This window comes from Gekko japonicus, unplaced genomic scaffold (assembly GCF_001447785.1).
Source record: "Gekko japonicus isolate JY-2015 unplaced genomic scaffold, Gekko_japonicus_V1.1 scaffold176, whole genome shotgun sequence".
NCBI classification, from domain to species: Eukaryota; Metazoa; Chordata; class Lepidosauria; order Squamata; family Gekkonidae; genus Gekko; species Gekko japonicus.
Window position 1 is genome coordinate 604,477 of NW_015160840.1, and position 23,762 is coordinate 628,238.

The following is a 23,762-nucleotide window of genomic DNA, read 5'->3' on the forward strand; positions in this document are numbered from 1 at the left end:
ATGGATACATCGTAGTGGACATAGATAGGAAGACACCTTTGAATATGCACAGAGCTAAAGCAACACACAATTAATAGAATAAAAATAATACCTTGAATTGTTCCTGGAATTAACAATGTACTGTGGCTTTTCAGCTTTTGCAAGCATCCCAAATGTTACTGAGATAAAGGAGGATATGAATCTAGGGCTAACCCTGATAAGAAACTCAAGAACAGGAGGATTTTTGGTAAGTGCTGGAGATGTGAGTAATGAAAGCATAAATTCTGTTCCCAATCCAATGTGTTGATGTACTGCATGAGAAGGCAATGTGTTGAATCTTGTGGATCCATTCCAATAGTGGTGGCATCTTCCTTTAGGTGTGTCAGCTGAAAGAACCTCTTGCATAAGCAGAAGGGTCCTTGTATGGGAGGAAAGCACCACCACTAACAGAACCGATCAGCAAGATCAAACTAAATGTTCAGTTTAAGCTGTATCCCACCACTTCAGTCAGCTAAATGGGGAGTCTCCCTCCAACTCAGTGAACTTTCCTCCACTGGAAGAGGCTCTTGTCTGCAGAATGGCTTGTGATGCTTCAGGAAGGCTTCATACTTGAGGAGGGGGCTGACTTAATGGTAAAGCATCTGCTTTGCATGCAGAAGGTCTCAGGCTCAATCCTTGGCATCTTCAGTTTAAAAGGATGAAGTAGGAGGTAATGTGAAAGACCTCTGCATGAGACCCTGGGCAGCCACAGCCAGTCTATATAGAGACTACTGGTCTTGACGGACCAATGTTCTGATTCCATATAAGGCAGCTTCACGTGTACATGCATGTACACTTAGTTGACCTAAGTGATAGGATGCCATTGTTCATCTAAAGGGGAAAGGTTTGCTATTTATATTTAATGGGTTGGATCCAACCAGCTTTCCCGCTTTTGAACACCCAAAGAGTTAAGCTGGGGATCATGGGATCTGACTGGACAAAATTCATATGGGATGGGATTAAGGAGGGCAACTGGGTGAGATTGAGCAAAAAAGCTGGCTGGATCCAAGGCAACGTGTGTGGGTCCCCCCCCCTCTTCCTTTGTATATTTAAATCTTTTACTTTTTTCCCCCGTCTGCGTATTCATAGAGAATGCATTTTTTTTCCTTAGGTCACTTTGGACCTGCTTTTAGCTTCTATAACACAGTTTTTCCTTTCCCAGGGTGAATTTGTTTGTTTAAGATCTTGCTATCCTACCTTTCCCAACAGGCTTGGGGCAGTTGAAAGATTTAAAAAACCCTATGAGAGCTAAATGCTCATTCCATTGTACAACAAATATGTTCACCTTCATCACAACAGTACCATCTGTGAGAGCATAGTCTGAAGCCATATGATATAGTTTTGTTGAAGCTAACCAGGTTTCGGTCTGGTCAGTGCCTTGACAGAAGATCCATGCATGCCTTTTAATGGTGGAAGTGAAGCAAAATATCAGCACAGTAGATATATTTGTGAGGTTGTGTCTTGGTTTTGGTCCCCACCAGCTGCACTAAATGGCCTTGGGATAGGCTGCAGTACAATTTGCATAGGAACAACAAAGCAAAATTGTGATGAGTATTTAATGAGTACGGTACAATGCCTATTTAGATGACATGCTTTTCCTTGCTAATGTTGTAACAACCAAAGCAGGACTCTCATTCACTGTGAGTTCCAGGGATCAGGGCTGACATCCATTAGGCACAGCAGGCACAGTGCCTAGGGCCCACAATACTTTCAGGAGCCCACAAAAATGTTTAATTGTTTTTTAAAAAAATCAGAAGGAAAAAATGAACTTTTAGGGTCAAAGAAAAGGTTTTAATTCTCAAATCAGAAAAAAATGAAATTTTAGGGCTCACAAAAATCTATAACATTTTGCCTAAAATGGAAAAAAAAACCCTGAAATGTTGAAGTATTTAAAGTTATATCAAAAATAATTTTTACTCTTTATATTCTTAGAGTGGTAGGGGCCTATGAAGGCAAAAGTGCCTAGGGCCCATGAAAGTCCCTGCCAGGGATCACCTGGGTGTCAGAACCCACAGCCAACAACGGAGTACACGCTTTCAGGAAAGGTTATACTTTTATTGAAGAGCTATAGATGCATTAACATGGTCACTATTAAGAATGGCAGTTGTCCCTTGGACATAATAAGATATAGGGCATTCGTATGCCCCCCCCCCCACTGCACTGGCCAATTAGCCACACTCCCGCGCGCGGCGTAAAGCCAGCAAACTGTTTCTAGATGAAGCTGGGAACTGTCCGGCTCCCACGGCTGCCTGGAAAGGCAGACAACACACACTCCCACCTGCACATCGTTATAGATAAGCGTTTCGGCGCAAAGCATAGACAGGAATGCGAAAGCAATTTACACAGACTCTGGCTGAGCATCCCAACCCCCATGGCAGCATAACTGACACTGGGGTGAGACCCACTTGCTACAGAAGGGTGACCCACCGGTCTTCCTTCTGTCTTCTAATAACATCTGGATTGGATATAAAAAAATAAACAAACTGGATTGTCTTTAAATCCAAGATACTTCATGTTACAAGGATTTCTCTGATATGTATTTTAGAGGAGAGCACAAGTGAGACAGAAAGAAGGAAGAACCATGCAGGGTTTTTTGCACTGCTTTATCCCTTGATAGGGTCCTTCTTTCTCCCATCTCCAGTATCTGTTTCTATATCATTGTAGAAATGATTGTAGATCATTGTAGAAAGGCAGCTCTTTGTGGAATTTTAATTCATCACATCCTGTGACTTGTTTTCTGATCCTAAAACGTACAAAGCCAAAGAGACAGGATAAGCCAGGGAATATCCTTAAACACTGTAAAATAATTGCAGCTAAATAGTTCAAATTTTAATTCATTTATGTTGCTCCTCCTTTCTCAATTACAACACATTAAACATAGAATGAAATTTGGCAGGTGTATTTAATGCTCATGTAATGCTCAGCCACAAAAGTAAGAAATGTTTATGTTTTCATTCACTTTAGAAGCTCTTTAGAAATATTCTCTGTGCTTGGTAATGAAGTCTGAGAAACCTTTTAGAGCTTGCTATTTGCATAGTTCTGAAAAGCACACCCAGTATTTTGCATTTACATGCTGAAGCTGCAAGAAGACCATGTCCCTTATGACTCGCTTCCATTATAGGCAGTATTTCCCATATTATAGAGCTCTAAAATCCACACGTACTATAGCATTTATGGGAACTGTGATGTGTTGAAGAGTTATGCACATTGTGATACAAATATATTTAATTTTTTCTACATACTATACAAAAACATATATATAAGATGTTTTTTAACTCACCCACCAGCTGCCAGGGCAGGACAGTTCAGCACCACAATGCAGACTGCAAGCAGCCAAGCCGCCTTGGTTGCTGAGATGATCCCACCCTGAGCAGGCTACGGCCGGGAGGGCAAGGTAGAAATCCTAAATAAATAAATAAATAAAATAAATCTTGTAGTGGCTCTCCAGAATGGAGGAGCTCCTTCCAGCTAGGCTCCTCGCCACTGGCAGTAGCCTTGGTCCCAGTGAGGAGGAGGCTGTTCTGGAAGCCTCCAATACCGCTGCGGTGGAAAGGTTCCTTGTAGCAGTGAATCAGAACTGTGATGAAGATATGTGCTAATGCGTTGATTCCTGCCACTGAGAAACCAAAAAGGGTGGGAGGTGATGGCCAAAGGTCTGAAGACACAAAGAGCCGAGGAGCTGAGCTGAGCTGAAGGCCGAGGAGCCAATGATGCCGAAGGGGCTGAGAAGATCTCATGACAACAGACAGTCGATGGATGCTGCAAGATCTGGAAAACCGCGCTGCTAAACCCACCAAACAGCACAGTTTGAATAGAAATCAGCCGGGCTCTACATAATATCTATGTAGAAGCCTGCGAAAATTTCACATGCTCTCCTGGCCAGCACCTTGCTGACATGGTGGCCAGCCGTGTGATAGTCTAAGGCATCTGGTCTTGTTGGCCAGGAGCAGGAAAGACTCCTTTGGACTTTCCCCCCTGAGCCCGGGCTGCAATCTCAGCCATTTTGGTGAGTCTTGGCCAGCATTTGCTGATGTTTTGAAACAGAAACACAGGGAGGGATGTAGTCTTAAATTTTCAACAATTCTAGAACTTTACAGTGCTGTCCTAATTCCTTCTAAGCCAATTGACTTCAGTAAACGGTTAAAAGGGAGTAACCCTAATTAGTACTGGACTGCCAATATTTTCCCTTTGTCTCTGATGTTCCATCCATATTTTGGGGCAGGGATCGCCAGAATAAAAGTTTTACATTAAACCTACTAGCATGGATCTCTGCATTACAAATGTCTATGGGTTCACCATGACTGGAAGGAAAAAAAGCTAAGATGTGATCCAGTCAAAAGAACTTTAAGTCCCATTGGTTTTAGTGGAAGAGCTAATTGCATGCTTAAATATCTTACCCAGAAATCAGTGCTATTTAAAAGTGCTTAACATTAGTTGCATTACATTGCTAATCTGTGGCTCCACATATAGCATACATCAAATAACAAGGGTTTTTTTTTCCTTTTGAAAGAATAACAACATGGTATATCCCATTCAAGTCACTCTGTAGTATAGGCTGTATACTCTGTACACTACGCTCTGTAGTGTAGGGTAGCAAGCAAGTTAAATGAATATTATCATTTTCTGGCTGTCCCTAGGACTGTGCTGCAGCAACAAGTCAGCAGGGCAACCCACCATGTTCTCTAAACAGTCTGATGCTCAAACGAATTCTGATACACCTAACCATGAAGACATAATCTTGTAACATGGCCACATACCAAAGAACAGCATTAGGTATGTTTAAGAAACTGGGAAAGCTCTTGGCATTTGTTTTGCTCTCCATGTCAATTGCCAACTGGTAATAAAATTACGTTTACAAAAGTGAAGAAATCAAATCAGATTGCGTGACCATGGTTTCCAAAACTTAAAAAATCATCAGCCACCTCAGAAATGTACCAAGCATAGTTACCTTAATTAAAAGCCCTCTGATACACAATTATCTTACTAAAGACAACAATAATGATGCTTTCACCAGTAAGCCAGTCTATGTTGTTGTTCAGTCGCACAGTCGCGTCCGACTCTTCGCGACCCCATGGACCAGATCCCGCCAGGCCTTCCTGTCTTCCGCCGTCCTCTGAAGTTTGCTCAACTTCATGTTCGTTGCATCTATGACACTGTCTAACCATCTCGTCCTTTGCCGTCCCCTTCTTCTTTGACCTTCAATCTTTCCCAGCATCAGGGTCTTCTCCAGTGAGTGCTCCCTTCTCTTTTGGTGGCCAAAGTATTTGAGACAGTCTATAAAATGGAACAAATAACAGAGAAAGCCCTGGCTTGGTCAGAACAGAAATATAAAGATTTCTGAGAAGGCACCACAAGTATTTTTTAAGTTTACATTAAAGTTACAATACTAAAGTGACAATTAACAATCTGTTACAGAACCGAAAGGGCACCACAAGTACAAGTTTGCTGGTGAAGCATATCTGTCACACAGGGTCTTATAATGCCCCCTGGGGGCCTAGCTATACATTACATCTTCCCCAGGATCCCATTTTCACAATCAGACATGCAATTGCAAGTTCCCATTAAGAACTCAGTTTCTAGTTGAGCGAGTCCATGGGACATGCTTATGCCTTCCCCGCATGCAATTGTACCCTCTTGAAGCTCTCCAGGAGGACACTATCTGACCTATTGAAGGCTTCATGTCTCCTGATGAGGTATATGAAAGTTTCCCTGAGGGGTGTGTTTGAAAAGTAAGGACTCAGTGTTAGAGCTTGAAGAAGGTTCCAGATTCTGTCCCTAGCATCTTCAGTTCAAGCAGTATGTGATGTGAAAGACCTGAAACTGAGACTGTAAAGAGCTGATTCCAGTCAGACCTTGATGAATCAGTGGTCAGATTCAGTATGAAGTAGCTTCATCTGTGCAGCTGTCAATTTTTTTAGCAAAAAAAGAGAGAAAATTCTAAGCTGTAAAAAAGTAGATGAAATCACTCGGATGAGCTGTACGAGTCTATCTAGTACATTTTTTAAATCTCACCTTGAGATCAGGGTGGTGTTGATGGTTTTGCCTTCCCAATTGTATCATAATGACAACTCTGTGAGATAGGACAGGCTGACAAAAAATAGCTGGCTCAGAGTCACCCAGATAGCTTCACAGCAGAGCAACATATGAACCCTGGATTCTCTGACTCGAACCACTACACCACACTGTCATCAGTTTTCCTCACAGTGTAAGGCTGTCTCTCTCTGTTGATTTCCCAGACAGGGCAATTCATTCATCAGCTATTGGCATTTCAGGATCTTAGCTATGATGGGGCTGAAGTAATTTGTGAACAAAGAAGTTCATATACTATGTAAGGATGGAAGGAAATGGGACATTGCTTTGAAATACTACCACTCAGTGAAAGGAGGAAATAATGTTGTATTACTGTAAGCATACTCTTATTTTCTTCCACTATTGATCTGGAAGAATGCCACTTGGAACACTGAGTACTTGTTGATAGAAACGGCACAGGATATAAAGCTGTGAAGATTCCAGTACAGTTTTTCAGTAATACAATTTACCTGTGCTTGGGAATGAATTGTTTTAAGGTTAAGATCTAAAAATCTTAGGAGGATAAAAGAGATGAATGTTGTTTGTTTGATGCCAACGTTCTTGTCTTCCTCATCAAAACTTCTCGGCTCTTGGATGCTGGTTGCCTGTGGACATGACTTGATATCTCCAGGATGTTCAATGTGGAAAATTCGATTGATTTTGCTTGTCATCTCCCTTGGATTCATTTAATGTAAATGTAGAGGATAGCTTCTGTATGTTAAGATAAGAACATAAGAACATAAGAGATGCCAATGTTGGATCAGGCCAAAGGCCCATCCAGTCCAACACTCTGTATCACACAGTGGCCATAAATACCAGTGCCATCAGGAGCTCCACCAGTGGGGCCAGGACATTAGAAGCCCTCCCACTGTTGACCCCCCCCCAAGCACCAAGGTGACAGAGCATCACTTGCCCCAGAGTCCCTATCTATACCTTGTGGCTAATAGCCACTGATGGACCTCTACTCCATATGCTTATCTAATTCCCTTTTGAAGCTGTCCATGCTTGTAGCCGCCACCACTTCCTGTGGCAGTGAATTCCAAGTGTTAATCACTCTTTGGGTGAAGAAGTACTTCCTTTTATCCGTTCTAACCCGACCGCTCAGCAATTTCATGGAGTGCCCACGAGTTCTTGAATTGTGAGAAAGGGAGAAAAGTACCTCTTTCTCTACCTGCTCTTTCCCATGCATAATCTCATAATCTCAATCATGTCACCCCTCAGTCGTCGTTTCTCCAAGCTAAAGAGCCCTAAGCGCCTTAGCCTTTCCTCATAGGTAAAGTGTTCCAACCCTTTTATCATTCGAGTTGCCCTTTTCTGCACTTTTTCCAAAGCTATAATATCCTTTTTAATTTGCCATCTCAGCTTGGCTTAAGTTTTGTTGACATTGACTCGGTTTAGACATAACTTGAAATCACTGTGCAATTAAATTAGCTAAAGTTAATGTGATTGTCTGAATGAAGGCCACTCCAATACCTGCGGTTGGTTAGGCCACTGACTTAGGTTCAGACCCAAAATGGGACTCCAAGCCACAATTTGAAATCAATTTAGAATCCCATTTTGTGGGCATGAAAGAAACTCTAGTTTGTTAATGTGTCATTAATTTGATGTTAGATTGAAGACTTCTTAAATCAGCAAGTCTTCAGTCACGGCTTCACAGAAGGGGAGGACCAAGGGAGTATATGAGCCTGAGGATAGACTAGGTTCTTGTCAAAAACAAAGGATCAGTTCAGATATAAACAAAACTATTGTTTAAGTAAACAAATGATAGTTAGTTGATCATTGGAACATAGCCCACTATACGAACTGTGGTTGGTTGTGGTCCAGAGGATGGATCCAATCAATCTTTCTGCTGGTGAAAAATGGAGCAGAGACTCTGACCACCAAAAAAGGCTATGCTGGGTATCATGAGTATTACTGCACATTGAGGAAACACCAGCCAAAAGAATCTACAGCACTCCATTGAGAGGCACAGTCATAACCCTGCATACATGGATAATAGTCATGTGGGACAGGTACTGTGATTAGGATGGGAATTAGCCAAGAAACAATTTGGCTGCGTACAATATGATTTGAAGCCAGGATTTAAGATGGTTTATTAACTACAGTTATGGTTTCATGTTGCATACTATCCTTGCTTAATTCTGGTTAAGTTTCCTACAAGTGCTCCTTGCCTTTCCCAGCTACAAAGATGTCTGGCAAGAGCACCTCAGAAATTGAAAATCACTCTTGCCTTTAGCTGACCCTTGCTAGGAGACTGCCTCCATCTGCCCTCGGCTGTGAGTCTGCCTGGAAACACATTCATATCTACACTCCTGCCTCTGCTCCAATATCTGTAAAGACTTGGCTTCCTTAATAGCCTATGCTCCAGCACCTTTACACAAGCACCCTGTTTCACAGAGGCTATGGACTGGGGCAGGGGGAAATGGAAAGAAAACAGGGTGTTTTCGCCTCTTGCACCCTGTTCAAGTCTTCTTCTGTACTGCCTTGAAGATCTTGCACTGTCTTTGTCTAGTCTTGGCACTTGGATCACCTCATGGTCAAATGGCCTTTGGATCCCTCCTGCCACACTATAAATAGCCTTTCCTGGAAAGCTTCACACAAACAATTATATGTGAATCATCTAGTACTATGTGCTTTGTCTGGTGATACTAACTTTTTCCAATTGAGGCACACTCCAACACCTCAATCACAATGCACCCAAGCAATTTAGATGCTTGCTTTAAAAAGTAATGCCTTGGCTGCCCAAGATCTGCCCTGCCACACCATATGCAGTGGACTGTGTTCTTCATAAAAGAGCATATGAGGGCTGTAATACCTATTTTTATACCATAGCCCATATAATATGTCATACGTTTCCTGAAAAGCTTTGTGTGCCTCGTACTCTCAAACATATTTGTAGAAATGTGACAAAGCCCTGCTGTTTTCAGAAAAAGAAAAAAGAATGTGATTAAGCTGGAATTTGTGAGAATGAAAGCTTGCCATTTATTGCTGTATGAATTCATCTTTAATTGGCAAAACACATATTGAGGTAATGTTTTGACATTCACTGTCTTTTTATCCAGAGCAGTGGAAAATTATTTTTACCTGGTAATTTTTCCTAGTAATTGTTTTAGACACAGAATTGCCACCCACCTTTTCATTTTGTTGATAATGGTAAAAGTGGTGCCATCTTCTGGTCAGTCCCAGACTGAAGGAGATTACTTCAGAGATGAATTTATACTTTGGCGGTGTCAAGGTTATGGATCTATAATGGGACAGAGCATGCCATACAAAGGAATTGTTTGGGTTAAAAGAAAATAATTGTGTACTTGAAATTAGAACATTGTTGTTATTAGGGGATCTCCCTGGAACAACTGTGAAACAGTGAGCCACAATGGTTTTAACAAAATTTATAAAATACATTTGTTGAATATTTCAGTGACGGCCTGTTTAGGCCTGGATATTTTGTCCTCACTGTCAAGCACATGAATTTTTCCTTCATCCTTTGGGGAAAAGAGATTGTGATATCCAAAATAATATTATGTGCCTCCTCCATGTTTTCAAATGGTAAGAGGTTCCTCAGGGACAGTACTTCTCGGTTAATTTTTCTTTGGATGAGAGATCGCAAGTGGAGGCAAAGAAGGGTTCCTACAAAGCATCAGATGTGTCAATTCCCAATCAAATCCCCTAAGAAAGAGACTGCACCTCAGAGTGCTTTAGGCAGTTCTCAGCACTCTCTCTCTTTCTCTGGTTCAAGCTATTGCTTTGTATGTACACAGAAGCATTTTTTCCCTCATCTGGAAAGAATTGTCATAAGGTGAACTCTGATAGTACTTGAACAGGGAACTATCTTCTAAGAATTACTGTCCATTGAGCTGAAAGAATCCACAGCACTCCATTGAGAGGCACAGTGATAAAATTGCCATTGGAGCTTTGGCATTGCTTTCATAGTATGGCTGGTATTGCATGTTGGAAAGGTGTTTCTAGAAGACAAAACTGCTGAGCCTGTTTGTCAGTGTTTTAGTGAGACTTGTAGGGTTGCCTTTAAAATAACCAAAAATTGAAATGGCATTTCATGGCTTTTCATGGAATGAAGGACCAAGGAATCCTATGGCTATTTTCAGGCCTATCTAGGTATACTTGTAAGTGGTGCAAACGCAACCATAATTTAGTTATTTACTACATTTATAGCCTGCCTTTTTCACTGAGACTCACAGCAGGTTACACAGTGTAAAGTGCAACAGTCAATATGAAAAGACATCTTTTGAAAGCCTTTTGCTGTGGGGCCTTCATACTTGTGGCAGTTACATATGTATGTAGGACTGAAATATAAATGACCAGAGCATATTCAGAGTGCAGATAAAATAAGGAAGAATGGTATTACTTCAGTTTAAAGAATGCAGCCATAACAGGGTAATTTGTGCAGCAAATCGATATGTCCTATACACAGCCTGCAGTCCTTTTCCTTTTATAAAGTGCCATCCCAAACCCATTCTGTTATAGTATAGCCCTATTACTATTATAGAAAAACATGTCTGAAGAGCTCCGTTTTTCATGGTTAATGGTAATTGTTGCACTGGAATTCTCTGTGCATTTGAAGTAAAACCGTAGGATGGTTCAAGAACTCAACTGAACCTGAGTAGCCAACAGTGTGATGAGTTTACTTCAGACTGGTTTGTTTTGCTTTTACTTGAACCATAAAATCAGATGTGATTTCCAGAGGAAATGTTTAAGTTTAGATTCACTCAGACGACCTTCCCCTGTAGGGTTGGCCTTGGCTGACTTACTTTGATGATTTGAAGCTCTCACATTATGGGCTGGTGTACGTGGGGGTTACATATGCGTGGCCAAGATATGAGGTGAGCGCTGCATGTAGCTTCTGTCAGTTCTGCAGTTCTATCAGAAGTGGTGAGGAGGGGATTAAGAAGGGTCAGTTTTCATTTGTGTTTTTAGCATGTTGTTTTTGTTTTTTGTTTCAAAGACTTGTGGTCCTTTGTGGGCACAGCAGTGTGGAAGTCAATACTACGCAACAGGAATCTGTTCCGAGTTCAGTCCAAGTTTCCAGATCATGAGAAGTTTTTCACCAGCTCTGCAAAGTAAGGCAGTCTATGTAAAGATGATTAGTTAAGGAATGCCTTAATATCTAGATATTAAGTTAAAATATTAACTTTTTGAAGGAGGCATAATCTCCCTCACCGTTTCCAGTTCTGGGAACACTTATCTCCTGGCTTTATAAAAATGGAGAATGGCCACATTTACTGTACAAAATTCCTGAGAATTCTGTAGATGCTGCCCCCACTGTCAGAGGTGGTGGGTAACTACTTGAGACACTGTCCCCACAGTGAAGATCTGGTCACCTCGGGTTTTGGTTATTTTATTGATTAGGTATAATGATTGTTAATGTTTTAATATTGGATTATTTATTTATTGGATTATTTCAATCTGTAATTTTATTTGGAAGCCATCCCAAGGCTGAGAGCAAGGGCATGCATTTTTTTTAAAGACAGTCAGTCAACAAACATGGCTATCATGGCAACAAGTTATTTTGGTGCTAGCATTGGATCAGTAGTAGCACAGATATAGTTCAGATAGAAAAGTAATTTTTTAAAAAAAATATGGAAGGGCTCAAGGAAAAACTTTTCTTTCTTTTTGCCTGTGAATTTTGAACATAACGTAGCACAGTATATGAGCTGATGGAATTAAAATGACATCCAAATTTCATCCAACAAGCACCTTTTCTTTCTTCCATTTGCAGAGTGTTCTTTGGTCATAGACCTTGTGGTGGTATGCGATGAGTCAAACAGTATTTATCCATGGAATGCTGTGAGTGCTTTTTTGACGAAATTTGTCCAAGGTTTGGATATAGGCCCCACAAAAACTCAGGTGGGTATATTTTAAAAACAAAATAAAATGTTGTTTCATCAGCCACCTATGAATTCTGTCAACTGTAAAGAAAAGCAAAATTTCCTTTTATAATGAAGTTTTCATAGTTTGAGGTTGAGAAGCAGTACATTTTTATTACCTATCTTATTAATCAGTTATACAAAACAAACACAAACTAACCCACAATCCCATAGACAGACAAGACTGTATAACTTACTTTATCAAAGTAACATTCAATGGCTCGCTCATATACACCTCACAATTCTCTCTTTAGCACTCTCTTCCAGCTTTATTGAGTTCCAGTTTATAATAAATGGCTGCCATGGCTTAATAAAGTTTTCTTGAGCATTTCTCCTTCCATCCCAGATCTGTATGATTGCTATTATCTTATTCATTAACATAGTAAACCAGGCTTTATGAATCTATGCCATTGTCCTTGGCACTACATCATTCTTCCAATATTGCTCCAAAATTCTTTGATCAACTACCAATAAATTGTTAACTAATTTTTTTTAAATTCCTGGTTTCAGCTGCCTAAAGAGTACCAGTAGGGAGAGGGGTGTTTTTGTTGTTGTTGTTGCATGGTAGTTTTTCTTTTATACTATAATATTTCAAAATATATTCTACCAATATTCTTTCACTACAGAACACTGCCACCATATGTGAAAAAAATGAACCTACATTACTGTTTTACCTACAGTACCCTTTGGAGGGATCCTTTTCCAATTTAGCTACTCTGTTTCATGTTAGGTAACATCTATACATGATCTTTAATGTGTTTTATTTAAACTCATATTTAGAGAACACCTGATAATGTCCCCTGTGCAAGTTAGGCCAATCAACAAATCTTTTCCCCATCTGGCTTTATAGACCAAGGGACTGTTATCTGCTTTTGTTAGCAGCATATATGTAATAGAAAGCAGCTCCTGTTATTTTTCTGGTCAGTTAAGAATACTTTGAAAACCTTTTAAAGCATGGAATATATCAATTTGCGATTGCTTAGTATTTATTACGTTTCTAATTTGGAAATAATTGGTATTCCAAAAGACAGAGCCCTCCAATTTTTGGATATCTTCCCTATATGGCAGAATTCTCCATTCTTCAGTAAAATCAATTGGTCTTATCAGCCCTGAGATTTGAAAACTTCCCAATTGAAAGTTTGCACAGATTCACTGCTTTTTAACACTAGCATACATACTAAATGCTTTAATTCCAGATGTACTTGAAACTGCCCTATACTGAATCAGACCATCTGTCTATCAAGGTCAGTAATGTCTACTCACACTGGCAATGGCTCTCCAGGGTCTCAGGGAGATGGTCTTTCATAGCACCTCCTACCCAGTCCTTTCAATTGGAGATGCCAGAGGTCGAACCTGGGACCTTCTGCATGCTAAGCGGATGCTCTGCCACAGCCCCTCTCTTGCCATTATGACAGACATTTCTTTCAGGTTTGCACTAGGGCCGAGTGAACCCCATTTCCCCCTCTATCACTGAAAGTTCTTTTGCCGCTCTATATCCAAAGTGAAATAATGTGATTAGTACTTTAATGCCTTTTATTTGTGTGTTCCTTTTTTAAATTTTAGGTAGGCTTAATTCAGTATGGCAATGACCCACGAGTAGTCTTCCAGCTGAATACTTATAAAAATAAAGAAGATGTTGTACGGGCAATGTCGCAAACCACTCAGAAAGGAGGGGAATATACAAATACGTTCAAAGCAATTGATTTTGCCAGGTAATCATATCCAGTGGTAGCCACTCCTAAGGTAACAAATTCAAGAAGAATAGCCATGCTAATTTGCTGTAGTAAAACCAACCCAGAGTCCATTAGCACTTCAAAAAAACCCCCAAATCTGCCATGCCATCCTGAGCAAAGCTGCACCCTTTTAAGTCCATTGAAGTCAACTGGGAGAAGGATGTGACTCAGTGGCAAAGTATCTGCTTTGCATGCGGATGGTCCTAAATTCTATTCCCAGCATCTCCAGTTAAAGGATCAGGTGATGTGAATGCCCTGGGGCTCTGGAGAGCAGCTGCCAATCAGAACAGACATTACTAACTAGCATTGATGACCTAATACACACACACACAGAGAGAGAGGGGGGTATTGTCAAGAACATTGTAATCAATGGAACTAAAATGCTCTGAAATGTAAAGCTAGTGTGGTGGAAAGGATTGTGGATCAGGCTGGGGAGACTCAGTTTCAAATCTCTGCTCAGCTATGCATCTTACTGAAGAGCCAGTCTGTTTTCTCTACCTAATCTACTTTATGGGGCGGTATGATGGATAAAATAAGAGAAATACCATGTTCACCTTTCTAAACTCTCTGGAGGAATGGAAATGTCTAAAACTAAAAAGGAACAAGTAATGCTGTTACATTTTTATGCAGAAATTGCCATGTTTACATCCCGTGGTAAGAGTTTTCAAACCTGACATAGTAAACCTATCCAAGTCAAGACAGTGTTTATGTAAAGTAAAAAATGTAGGACTCTATAAATCTTCAGCCCAATCCCATGCATGCTTACTGTGGAGTGAGTCCATTGATGGGACTTATTCCTAAGTAAATCTGCTTTATCTGAAGAAGTGAGCCATGACTCACAAAAGTTCATATCCTGCCACAAATGTTGTTAGTCTTTAAGGTGCTACTAGACTCCTGCTCTTAAGTCTGCATAGGATCTCTGTTTTTGGGTGCCATCATGTAAGACCTGCACATGCAGAGCTCTAATTCTCACCTATACCGAAAGCATTTTTTAAATTGAAACAAACAACACCAGAGCAACTTAATCACTGCCATCAGTTCCACACAAGAGTGTAAATTCAACCTCTCGCCACAACAATTTTGTGCATCTGAACAGGGCCATATACAGGTGCCACCATGCAAAGGGGCAAGAACTGCCTGTACATGTGAATTCTCTGTAGTGGCGCCATCCTATGGAATGATCTACCACAGGAATGCTGATGTTTTGTTGTTAGCAGTCAGGATGCTCAACTGATTAAGACTAACAAAAGCTTTATTTATGGAACTAATAAACTGGGTAGGAAAGAGAAGAGATAAATTTAGCTGCCTTACTAGCTGAGAGAAAGGGTCCTAGAAGAAAAACCTAAGGCCCCAGTCACACAGGCCAGATAATGCGGGGGGGTCGTGGCTGTTCTCCCCGGAGCAAAATAAAGCACAGTAGCCCGATCCCACGGTCCCCCGAGTCTCCGTGCTTAGGCTGTTAGCTGGCGATCACACGGCAATGCTGCAGTGTGGGAAAGAAGCAGCGCGGCACGATCACACAAGCATTTCGTGTTTGTGCGCATGCGCAGTTCCGTGGAATGACACTGCTTTCAGTTTCGTGTTTGTGTGCATGCGCTTATGAAAAACATCCAGTTTGCAATGGGACATGGATGGGCGCCGGATGCCACAGGATACTAGTGCTCCCACGATCAGACACCCACCTGTGCCGCACGTTTTCAAGATACTAGTGCACTTTCCTTGGTGCTATTTAACTCCACATCTTCGGTGGGACACCACGGGTTGGCCACGGGGACGCTACGCTTCCCAGATGTTGCGGTGTGATCACACCCCGAAAATCCACCTGACATTCATGCCTTTTGCACGGCAAATTCTCCGTGTGATCGGGGCCTAAGAATAGCATTCTGCAGACAGACGAAGAAAAGCCCCTTTAGAAAAAAGCTACTCCCCCTACAGTCCTGTCTAGCTAGTGCTTGCTGTATTCTACAGGATCTTCTTTCCTCTTTTTCTTTGTACTCAAGACATTACTATATTCCAACATAATTGTATAAAGGAGTGGCGATTCAGAAAAATGTTTCAGTAGACAGCACAGGACCGTGGACTGTGTTAATCTGTTGCTGCATGGTTTTTGTCTTGCTCTCACTGTATTACCATTTCTTGCATTGTTTAATATATGTTTACTTGTTACACCTGGTTTCAGTTTTTTGACATCTCAGTCCTATTACATGGTTTATTATATGTCTCTTCATCGTAATGATTGTACTCGCACTACATAACCCACCTTGAGTCTCAGCTTGAAAGGCAAACTATAAATATAACATAAATTATATAAATAATAAAAGAAGCATTGTCTGTTATCACCTAAGAATTATGATTTTTGTATTAAATAGCATTACTTTGGTTGAACTCAATGATGAAAATGTGCTTAAAGGCAGCCTTCACATTTAGTAAACTGAACTGTTCATTACAGACGTTACGCTTTCTCCAGTGAAGCTGGTGGGCGGCCAACAGCCTCTAAAGTCATGGTTGTTGTGACAGACGGTGAATCTCATGATGGTTCGAGACTACAAGAAGTGATAACACAGTGCAATGAGGACAACATCACTCGATTTGGTATAGCAGTACGTAATGTTTTCCTTTATTAAAATGATCATTTTTAGAGTGGCTCACTTTATTAAATGCATATGTTACAAAAGTGTTGAAAAAATTAGAGACAATGGGCCTAGAATGTAGTAACTCTGGAGACAGTTTTCTTGGAGAAATGTATCTCTGGGCTCAGTTTGTGCCGAACAATGGATATGGCCTTCACTTCAGTCAAGGGAGCATCTCTGTTCATTCATCACTGAATAGTTATTTGCTTGTGTGAGCCACATAATTCTAACAGCTGGGTAACTTGTGAGCAGTTCTTGTGTCTTAACCATTCCCTACCACTAGATAACTTCACAGGGAGGCATCCATATATTTTTTTTCTCCCATGAAGTAATGTTGGAAGTGAGCATCAGTGGGAACAGTACAAGTGTTTGTGCATTTAGGGTTATTTACTGACCTTGTGAACATTATCTCAGCAATGATTTTTGCGTGGATGGGGAGTGGAGGGGAGAGAAAAGATTAAACAAGATTAAACAGGGAGGGTAATTTCACCCTTTAAAAAAAAATACAAGTTCATTCTTCTGCTTGGCAAGGAGAATTTGCATTTTTTTAACCTTTGTGACTTGAGCTGCCACACTCAGAGATGTGAACATATTGATGTCAAATATCATGATGGAAATAGGGAGACACAGAAACAACTATTTCAATTATTTCAGGATGTTCCATCCTGTTGATTGTATTGACTCACTCTGTGTAATCCACCTTGAGTCCCAGTGAGAAAGGTAGGCTATAAATAAATAAATTTCTTACCATGATCAGATATAGGTTTCTTACTGAAGGGGGGGGAAATGACTTTTCTCTCCCTTTTCCCTCCAGGTATTAGGATACCTAAACAGAAATTACTTGGATACTAAAAAATTAATTCAAGAAATCAAAGGAATTGCAAGTCTTCCAACATCAAAATATTTCTTTAATGTCTCCTCTGAAGATGCACTTTTAGGGGAAGCAGGAACACTGGGAGAGCGAATTTTCAGCATAGAAGGTACCAGATAGTTTCATTAGGATGCTTTCCTTGACATGGTGTTTTTAATTCTTATGTTATTCATTTATTATTGGGTTCTTTTATTATCAGGTTCTTCACAAAATGCAACAAAATATGATTCTAGTTCCCTGGGATTTATTTATTTATTTATTTATTTAATTGTATTTATACCCCGCCCTTCCCATGAACGAGCTCAGGGCGGCTTACACAAGGCACAAAGTGCATACAGTTTATAGTATAAAATAACAAAGAATTTCTGGGAGGAAAAAAATAATGTAACATTCATTGGCCAAGTTCTAAAGAAAAGTGCAAGTTATTCCGAAGAGGGCTTTGGATTTGTATTTTTCAAGCAGTAGCATGTTGTAGTGGTTAACAGTGATGGACTCTAATCTGGATGACTGGGTTTGATTCCCCTCTCCTCCACGAAGCCTCCTGGGTGACCTTGGGCCAGTCACAGTTCTCTCAGCCCCCCCCCCACCTCAGAAGGTGACTGTTGTGGGGAGAGGAAAGGAAGGCAACTGTAAGCTGCTTTGCAACTCCTTAAGGCAGAGAAAAACAGGGTATAAAAATGTTGCCGACTACTTTAGAAAACAGAATGGGAGTCCCTTTTTCAAAGACATAAAAGCAACTCTATATATAGGACTCTATGTATAGGACCCTTCAATGCACCTGCACAGTAGATCTTTGAGATCCCAGACATTTTTTGAGGGTGAAAGGGCTTTCTTGTTTGGAATATGCTTGCAATTTGTGGTTTTAGGAATAACTTCTCAGAATACTGTTTCATCTCCAGGTACTCATCAAGGCGATTCATTCCAGATGGAAATGTCACAAGTCGGTTTCAGTGCTTCTTACTCACCACAGAAGGTAATTAATATCTTGTAACTTGATGTAGGGTTGATATATACTATACCATCTGTACTATTTTAATATATAGTATGTTACACAGATATTGTACACTTAACTGTCACCCTTCAGCTCTGTCAGTCTCTTCTGTGCCTCAGCCAGATCTAGCTAACAGGTAGTCTGAAGACTACACAGAAGCAGGTGATTAATAACTTGAACCTTTGACTAGGGAAATGCCTTGGTTGACAACAGCTGCAGACCCTCCCCAAGATTTACAGCCAGTGCCGTCCACAAGCACAGACACTCTCCACGATTTACAGCCAGAGCCATTGATAAGTACATGGTCTTCCCCAGAACTACAACCCAACCCTGGGGAGGACAGTTCCATAAATACCAAGCAGTTGCAGCCAGTCCCTCACTGGCAACAATGTTAGTCCCAGCTCCCTGCTGTGACTCCTGGGCTTAGCCTTGCTTCTTGCCTCCTTGTGCTTTGACCTTCATTTTGGAACTGAGCACACCTCTTGGACTTTGCTTCTTGGACTTTGCCTTGTATCCTGACTTTGTGTGTAACAACCTCTGTTCTGGAGCTGACCATGCGTCTTGGACTTTGCCTTGTATCCTGACTTCGTGTGCAACAACCTCTGTTCTGGAGCTGACCTCGCCTCTTAGACTCTGCCTGGTATCTGGACTCCCTGTGCAGCAACCTCTGTTCTGTGCCTGACTACACTCTGTGGACTCACCTGGTATCCTGATTCCTTTAGTGCCTCAGCCTTAGACTTCAGCTTCTGGACCTTGCTTTGCACTGCTACCTGACCTTGGTGCCTGGACCTCTTGCATTAGGCTGGGACTGTCTCTCAAAATCCGGAGGCCAGGGCCTTCCTGTGACTCACTGACACCGGGCCTTTAGCCCTGACCACAAGACATGACAATAACTGTATTTTCTCCTTAAATAGAAATTTGACAGGGAAAAAGAATCACTAAACAATAGAAATATAGATCCAGGAAGTATATTAGAGGCCACATAGACCATAATTAACTTTGAGACAGGATATATAATACCTTAACTATCCCCAAAAGATCATTGTGGGAGTTCCTTCACACACTGCTGTAGTCCCCTGTACAGAGTAAACATGGTTTCATTCTAGACCAGTGTCCCCTTTCTAGGGGAGAAGCAACATATGCATGTGAGAAACTATGTACTTGGCACTATTATATGGTTCTTATATTACCAGAGCAGCGTGGAATAAAGCCAGGGGAAATTGCCCTCTCTGTCTATTAGCCAGGAAAAGGATGCTTGCCCTGGCCCCCGGGGAGGAACAGATGGCTGCAAGTCTGGCCAGCAGAGCAGTCAGTCTGGAAGGATGGTGCCAGAGGACACAACCCCTGGGAACAGTCCACATGTTCCTCTTGACTGGTGGACTGAAGCCAAGGGAAAGCGTCTGCCACTCTGCGGAAGTAACACATTAATTGGTCTTCAGTGTTGCAAAGGCTTGTCCTTGTTCATCAGTATTTAGTTTACATTTGTAAGGGCCAAGCTACACATGATGGAGAAGTTTCATGGTCAGAACTCCCAACATATTATGTGGCCTTAACATACATATACATAGACCTTTATTGGCATAACACAGGAACAATAAGGAAGGCAATGGAACAAATAAATTAATAGAACGAATTAATAGATCATAACAAGTTACATCAAGTTACACCAACAGGGGATCATTTTTAAACTTCTCAAGAATAGTGAACTCAGTTAAAAAATATAACAATCCAAATGAGCACAAGGGGGATTAAGACTTATGCGCCCTTACCCTTCGCTTCCAAACATAAGCTAAGAATTCAGCAACAGACAGGGTCATTGCCGAGAACTTATCAGACAATAGAATTTTAAGACCATTGTCAGTCGAATTCCTTGTGGAAGGTAAGTGGGGACTGATCAAATGGCTGCGCATGGTAGAGTATTGGGGACAGCGTAGAAGGATATGAGCAACTGAATCAGGTTCACTATAGAGACAATTGCAGGTTCTATCCCTATAGGGGATACCCCTATATCTGCCTGAAACAACAGCTGAAGGAAAGAGATTAAATCTCGCTAGCATAAAAACCCGCCGATAAAGTAGAATTGTTAGATTAGAGATGTACAAAGCCATAGAGGCTTGGGGGGGGGGGAGAGGTCAAGGAAGCGTGGATGCAGGTGACCAAATATAGATTAGGATGACAGTGCTGGGGAAGGAGGGATCTCACTTTTCTGCCTTTTACCATTTTGCCAAAATTGGCTCCTCGGGCAGTTTTGACACAGGGGGATGGCACAGGGGAGCAAAATTCAGCTGGAGAAATGGCACCCAGACCAGGTGTCAAGCACTATGGTCTGATCCATATTGAACCCTCCCCTTGTATTTTTTAGGATCAAGTAACACATCGGGAGGTCTACTCACTTGTAGCTTGACCCTCTGTGTTGCCTCTTCTGTTGTTTCTAAAAATCACTCACAGCATAAATGATGTTGTTTTATATTGTGTTTTGTTTTTCCTCTCTGGTTAAGGAAGCTCTGATGTTAGGTGCTGTTGGGGCTTATGAATGGAGTGGAACAGTGATCCAGGAGATATCCAAACAAACATTTACATTCCCCAGTCAAGCATTTGGAAAAGTTCTGCAAGACAGAAATCAGAGCTCCTATTTAGGTGAGGATGTAGCAAAAGAATCACCCAATGTATATGACATACACAGATTGTTTAGAATGGAAGGGACAGTGAGATAATTTAAAGTTTACTTTTGAAGTCTATCGTAAACAAAATACTTTGCACTTGGAAACAGTTTCTGAAGTACAAAGTACTAGATCAGTCAGGTGGGTTTTTTAAAGAAAAAAATGTGTAATCATCTGTTTTTTAACTGATAATTTATTTTATTTGTTTAAAACATTTCCACTCAAATATGGTCCCTCAGGTGGCAAACATCAAAACATTTCAGCATTAAAACACGTTAAGAGCATTTAAAATATAATTGTATATAAAATATTCAAACACTTTAGTAAAACATACACACACACACAATACAACCAGGGAGGAGGGCCAATAACTGTTAGTGGGAGAATGCCAGACAAAACAAAGAAGTCTTCACCTGCTGGTGGAAGACAGTGATAGAGGGAGACAGGTGAATATCCTTGGGGGAGGCATTCCAAAGGTTCACCACCATGACCAAGAACGACTATTCTTGCGTTGCCACCCATCTAGCCTCAGAGGGTTGGAGGCACCCAAAGCAGGGCCTCCAAAGATGACTGGACCAGGTTCATATGGGAGTAAGTGGTCCTTAAGGCATGCTGGCCCCAAGTGGCATAGGATTTTAAAGGTCAATATCAGCACCTTGAAATGAATCTGGAAGCAAACTGGGAACTAGTGTTGATGAAACAAGACTGGAGGGAAATGGTCCCTATGGCTCACTGCTGTCAGCATTCTGGCCATGGCATTCTGTACCAACTTTCGCTTCCAGACTGTCTTCAAGGGCAGGCCCGCTTAGAACACCCTGAAGTAACCTAATCTAGATGTTACCAGGGAATGTGCCGCCATGGCAAGATTTTCCTTCCAAGGAAGGGCTACAGCTGTCTCACCAGCTGAAGCTGGTGAAAGGCACCACTCTGCCACTGTTTATCCAACAGGTGGCCTTTGTCCAGCAGGACCTGCAAGCTAGAACCTGCTTCTTTAGGGGGACTGACTGGCCCAAAGTTGCCCAGTACATTTTCGTGGCAGAGTAGGGATTTGAACCTGGGTTTCTTAGACCAACATGCTAACCACTATAACATACTACCTGTCTCAAGAACTTCCCTTTCATAGTAACACCAGAGATCAAAAATACTCTTGGAAATCAGCAGACCAGGTTCTGCATTCCACTTTCAGTATTCTAAATGATCTGCTATTGTCTCTGTGAGCTTTGATCTGCCTTATATACGTAAAATGCCATCCTAAGAATGCTTTCCTGTAAGAAAACCACACTGAATAGATCTGAGTAGGATTCTGATTATAGCTGCTTAGAACTGGTCTTGTTATGCTGCCTGTTGCGTAGAAATGATTACCACGACATTACTCCTTAGGTTATTCTGTTGCTGTTATCTCATCTGAAAATTCGCTCTATTTTGTCGCTGGAGCTCCACGATCCAACTACACTGGTCAAGTTGTGGTCTATGATGTGGATGCCAATGGCAATATAACAATTATCCACTCTCAGAGAGGAGAGCAGGCAAGTATAGCATTTAAGGGTTTTCTTGAGCATGTAAATAATGCCACAGGGGTCTGCTGCTTTGAATTGCACTCAAGCTTGTATTACTTGTATTTCCCAAAGTGATGGAGGATGATTTTTACATGTTGCATTCTGGGTTTACAAACGTTATTACAATGCATGATTGTAATTAGTATGGAAAGGATGCACTGGATGATTGTATGCACCATATGATTTTTAGAAGTATTTGTCATTCCAGATTGGCTCCTATTTTGGCAGTGTGGTGTGTTCGGTAGATGTTAATGGAGATTCAGTTACAGATGTGCTGTTGATTGGTGCGCCAATGTTTATGAATGACTTTAAGAAAGAAGAAGGACGAGTCTACTTGTTTTCGGTCAGAAAGGCAAGTAAATTGTACCAGGGTTCCCAGTCACCAGCTTAGATCCACCAGAATTTTTATGCAAGTAGACGGATGAAGAAGAATAGGTTTTTGTACCCCACTTTTCTCTACCTTAAGGAGTTCTCAAAGCTGCTTACAATCACCTTCCCTTTCTCTCCCCACAACAGTCACCTTGTGAGGTACATGGGGCTGAGAGAGTTCTGAGAGAACTGTGACTGACCCAAGGCCACCCAGCAGGCTTCATGTGGAGGAGCAGGGAATCAAACCCAGTTCTCCAGATTAAAGTCCTTCAACCTTAACCACGATGCCATGCTGGCTCTCATTACCTCCCACAGAATGTGACTTTCTTACTTCCAGGGCATTTTGGACTACCACGAGAAGGAGAAGGTGAGAAAGTTGCACTACATGGGAGTAAATCCTTCTGCCTGTGGAAAAAATCTGGTGGACTTAAGCCATTGCCTCCGAGTTATGTAATACGTACTTTCAACAGAATCTTAAATATATATATAAATCTGTAGAGGAAGGGAGAGAAATTTACCACTTATTTATGTGGAGCAAGTTAATCAGTTCTATGTATTTTGATTATGTTAGTTAAGTCTTTTATCCTTCTTACCCCAGAGGAAGGCATTACCACTAATGAAAACTTTTGCAGCCAAACTTTGGTGTTTGTGAATGGCCAGTACTCTCTATCCATTTTTACCCTGTTCTTCCATGGACCTTGGGATGTCCTACATAGCTCTTACTAACACCAACAATCACTATATCTAATAGCCAAGTGGCCCCCTCCGTGCGGATCGCTATATCCGCACTTCGGGGGCACTTGGGGGGCCGGGGGAGGTTTGTGCACACGTGGGGCAGTCCCCACGTGTGCACAAAAATAAAAAAAGTTTAAAAAAATTTCGGGGGGATGTTTAAATCCCCCCGAAAGCGCAAGAGCGTCTCCTGCGCGTGCGCAGGAGACGCTCTGCAACGCCGCCGCCGCTGCCGCCGCCTCGGACCAGCC

General features: G+C 41.4%; 1 protein-coding gene across 1 annotated transcript in view; it reads left to right on the plus strand.

Annotated features, from left to right (window-relative positions):
• Nucleotides 1-23,762, plus strand: part of ITGA2 (integrin subunit alpha 2) — a 69,599-nt gene that overhangs the window by 12,370 nt on the left and 33,467 nt on the right. The window contains exons 4-13 of the mRNA XM_015419005.1: nt 135-226; nt 11,048-11,162; nt 11,822-11,949; nt 13,533-13,681; nt 16,152-16,302; nt 17,147-17,312; nt 18,103-18,176; nt 20,693-20,831; nt 22,235-22,380; nt 22,619-22,762. Of these exons, the coding sequence (XP_015274491.1) occupies nt 135-226; nt 11,048-11,162; nt 11,822-11,949; nt 13,533-13,681; nt 16,152-16,302; nt 17,147-17,312; nt 18,103-18,176; nt 20,693-20,831; nt 22,235-22,380; nt 22,619-22,762 (1,304 nt within the window). The remainder of the gene's footprint in view (nt 1-134; nt 227-11,047; nt 11,163-11,821; nt 11,950-13,532; nt 13,682-16,151; nt 16,303-17,146; nt 17,313-18,102; nt 18,177-20,692; nt 20,832-22,234; nt 22,381-22,618; nt 22,763-23,762) is intronic.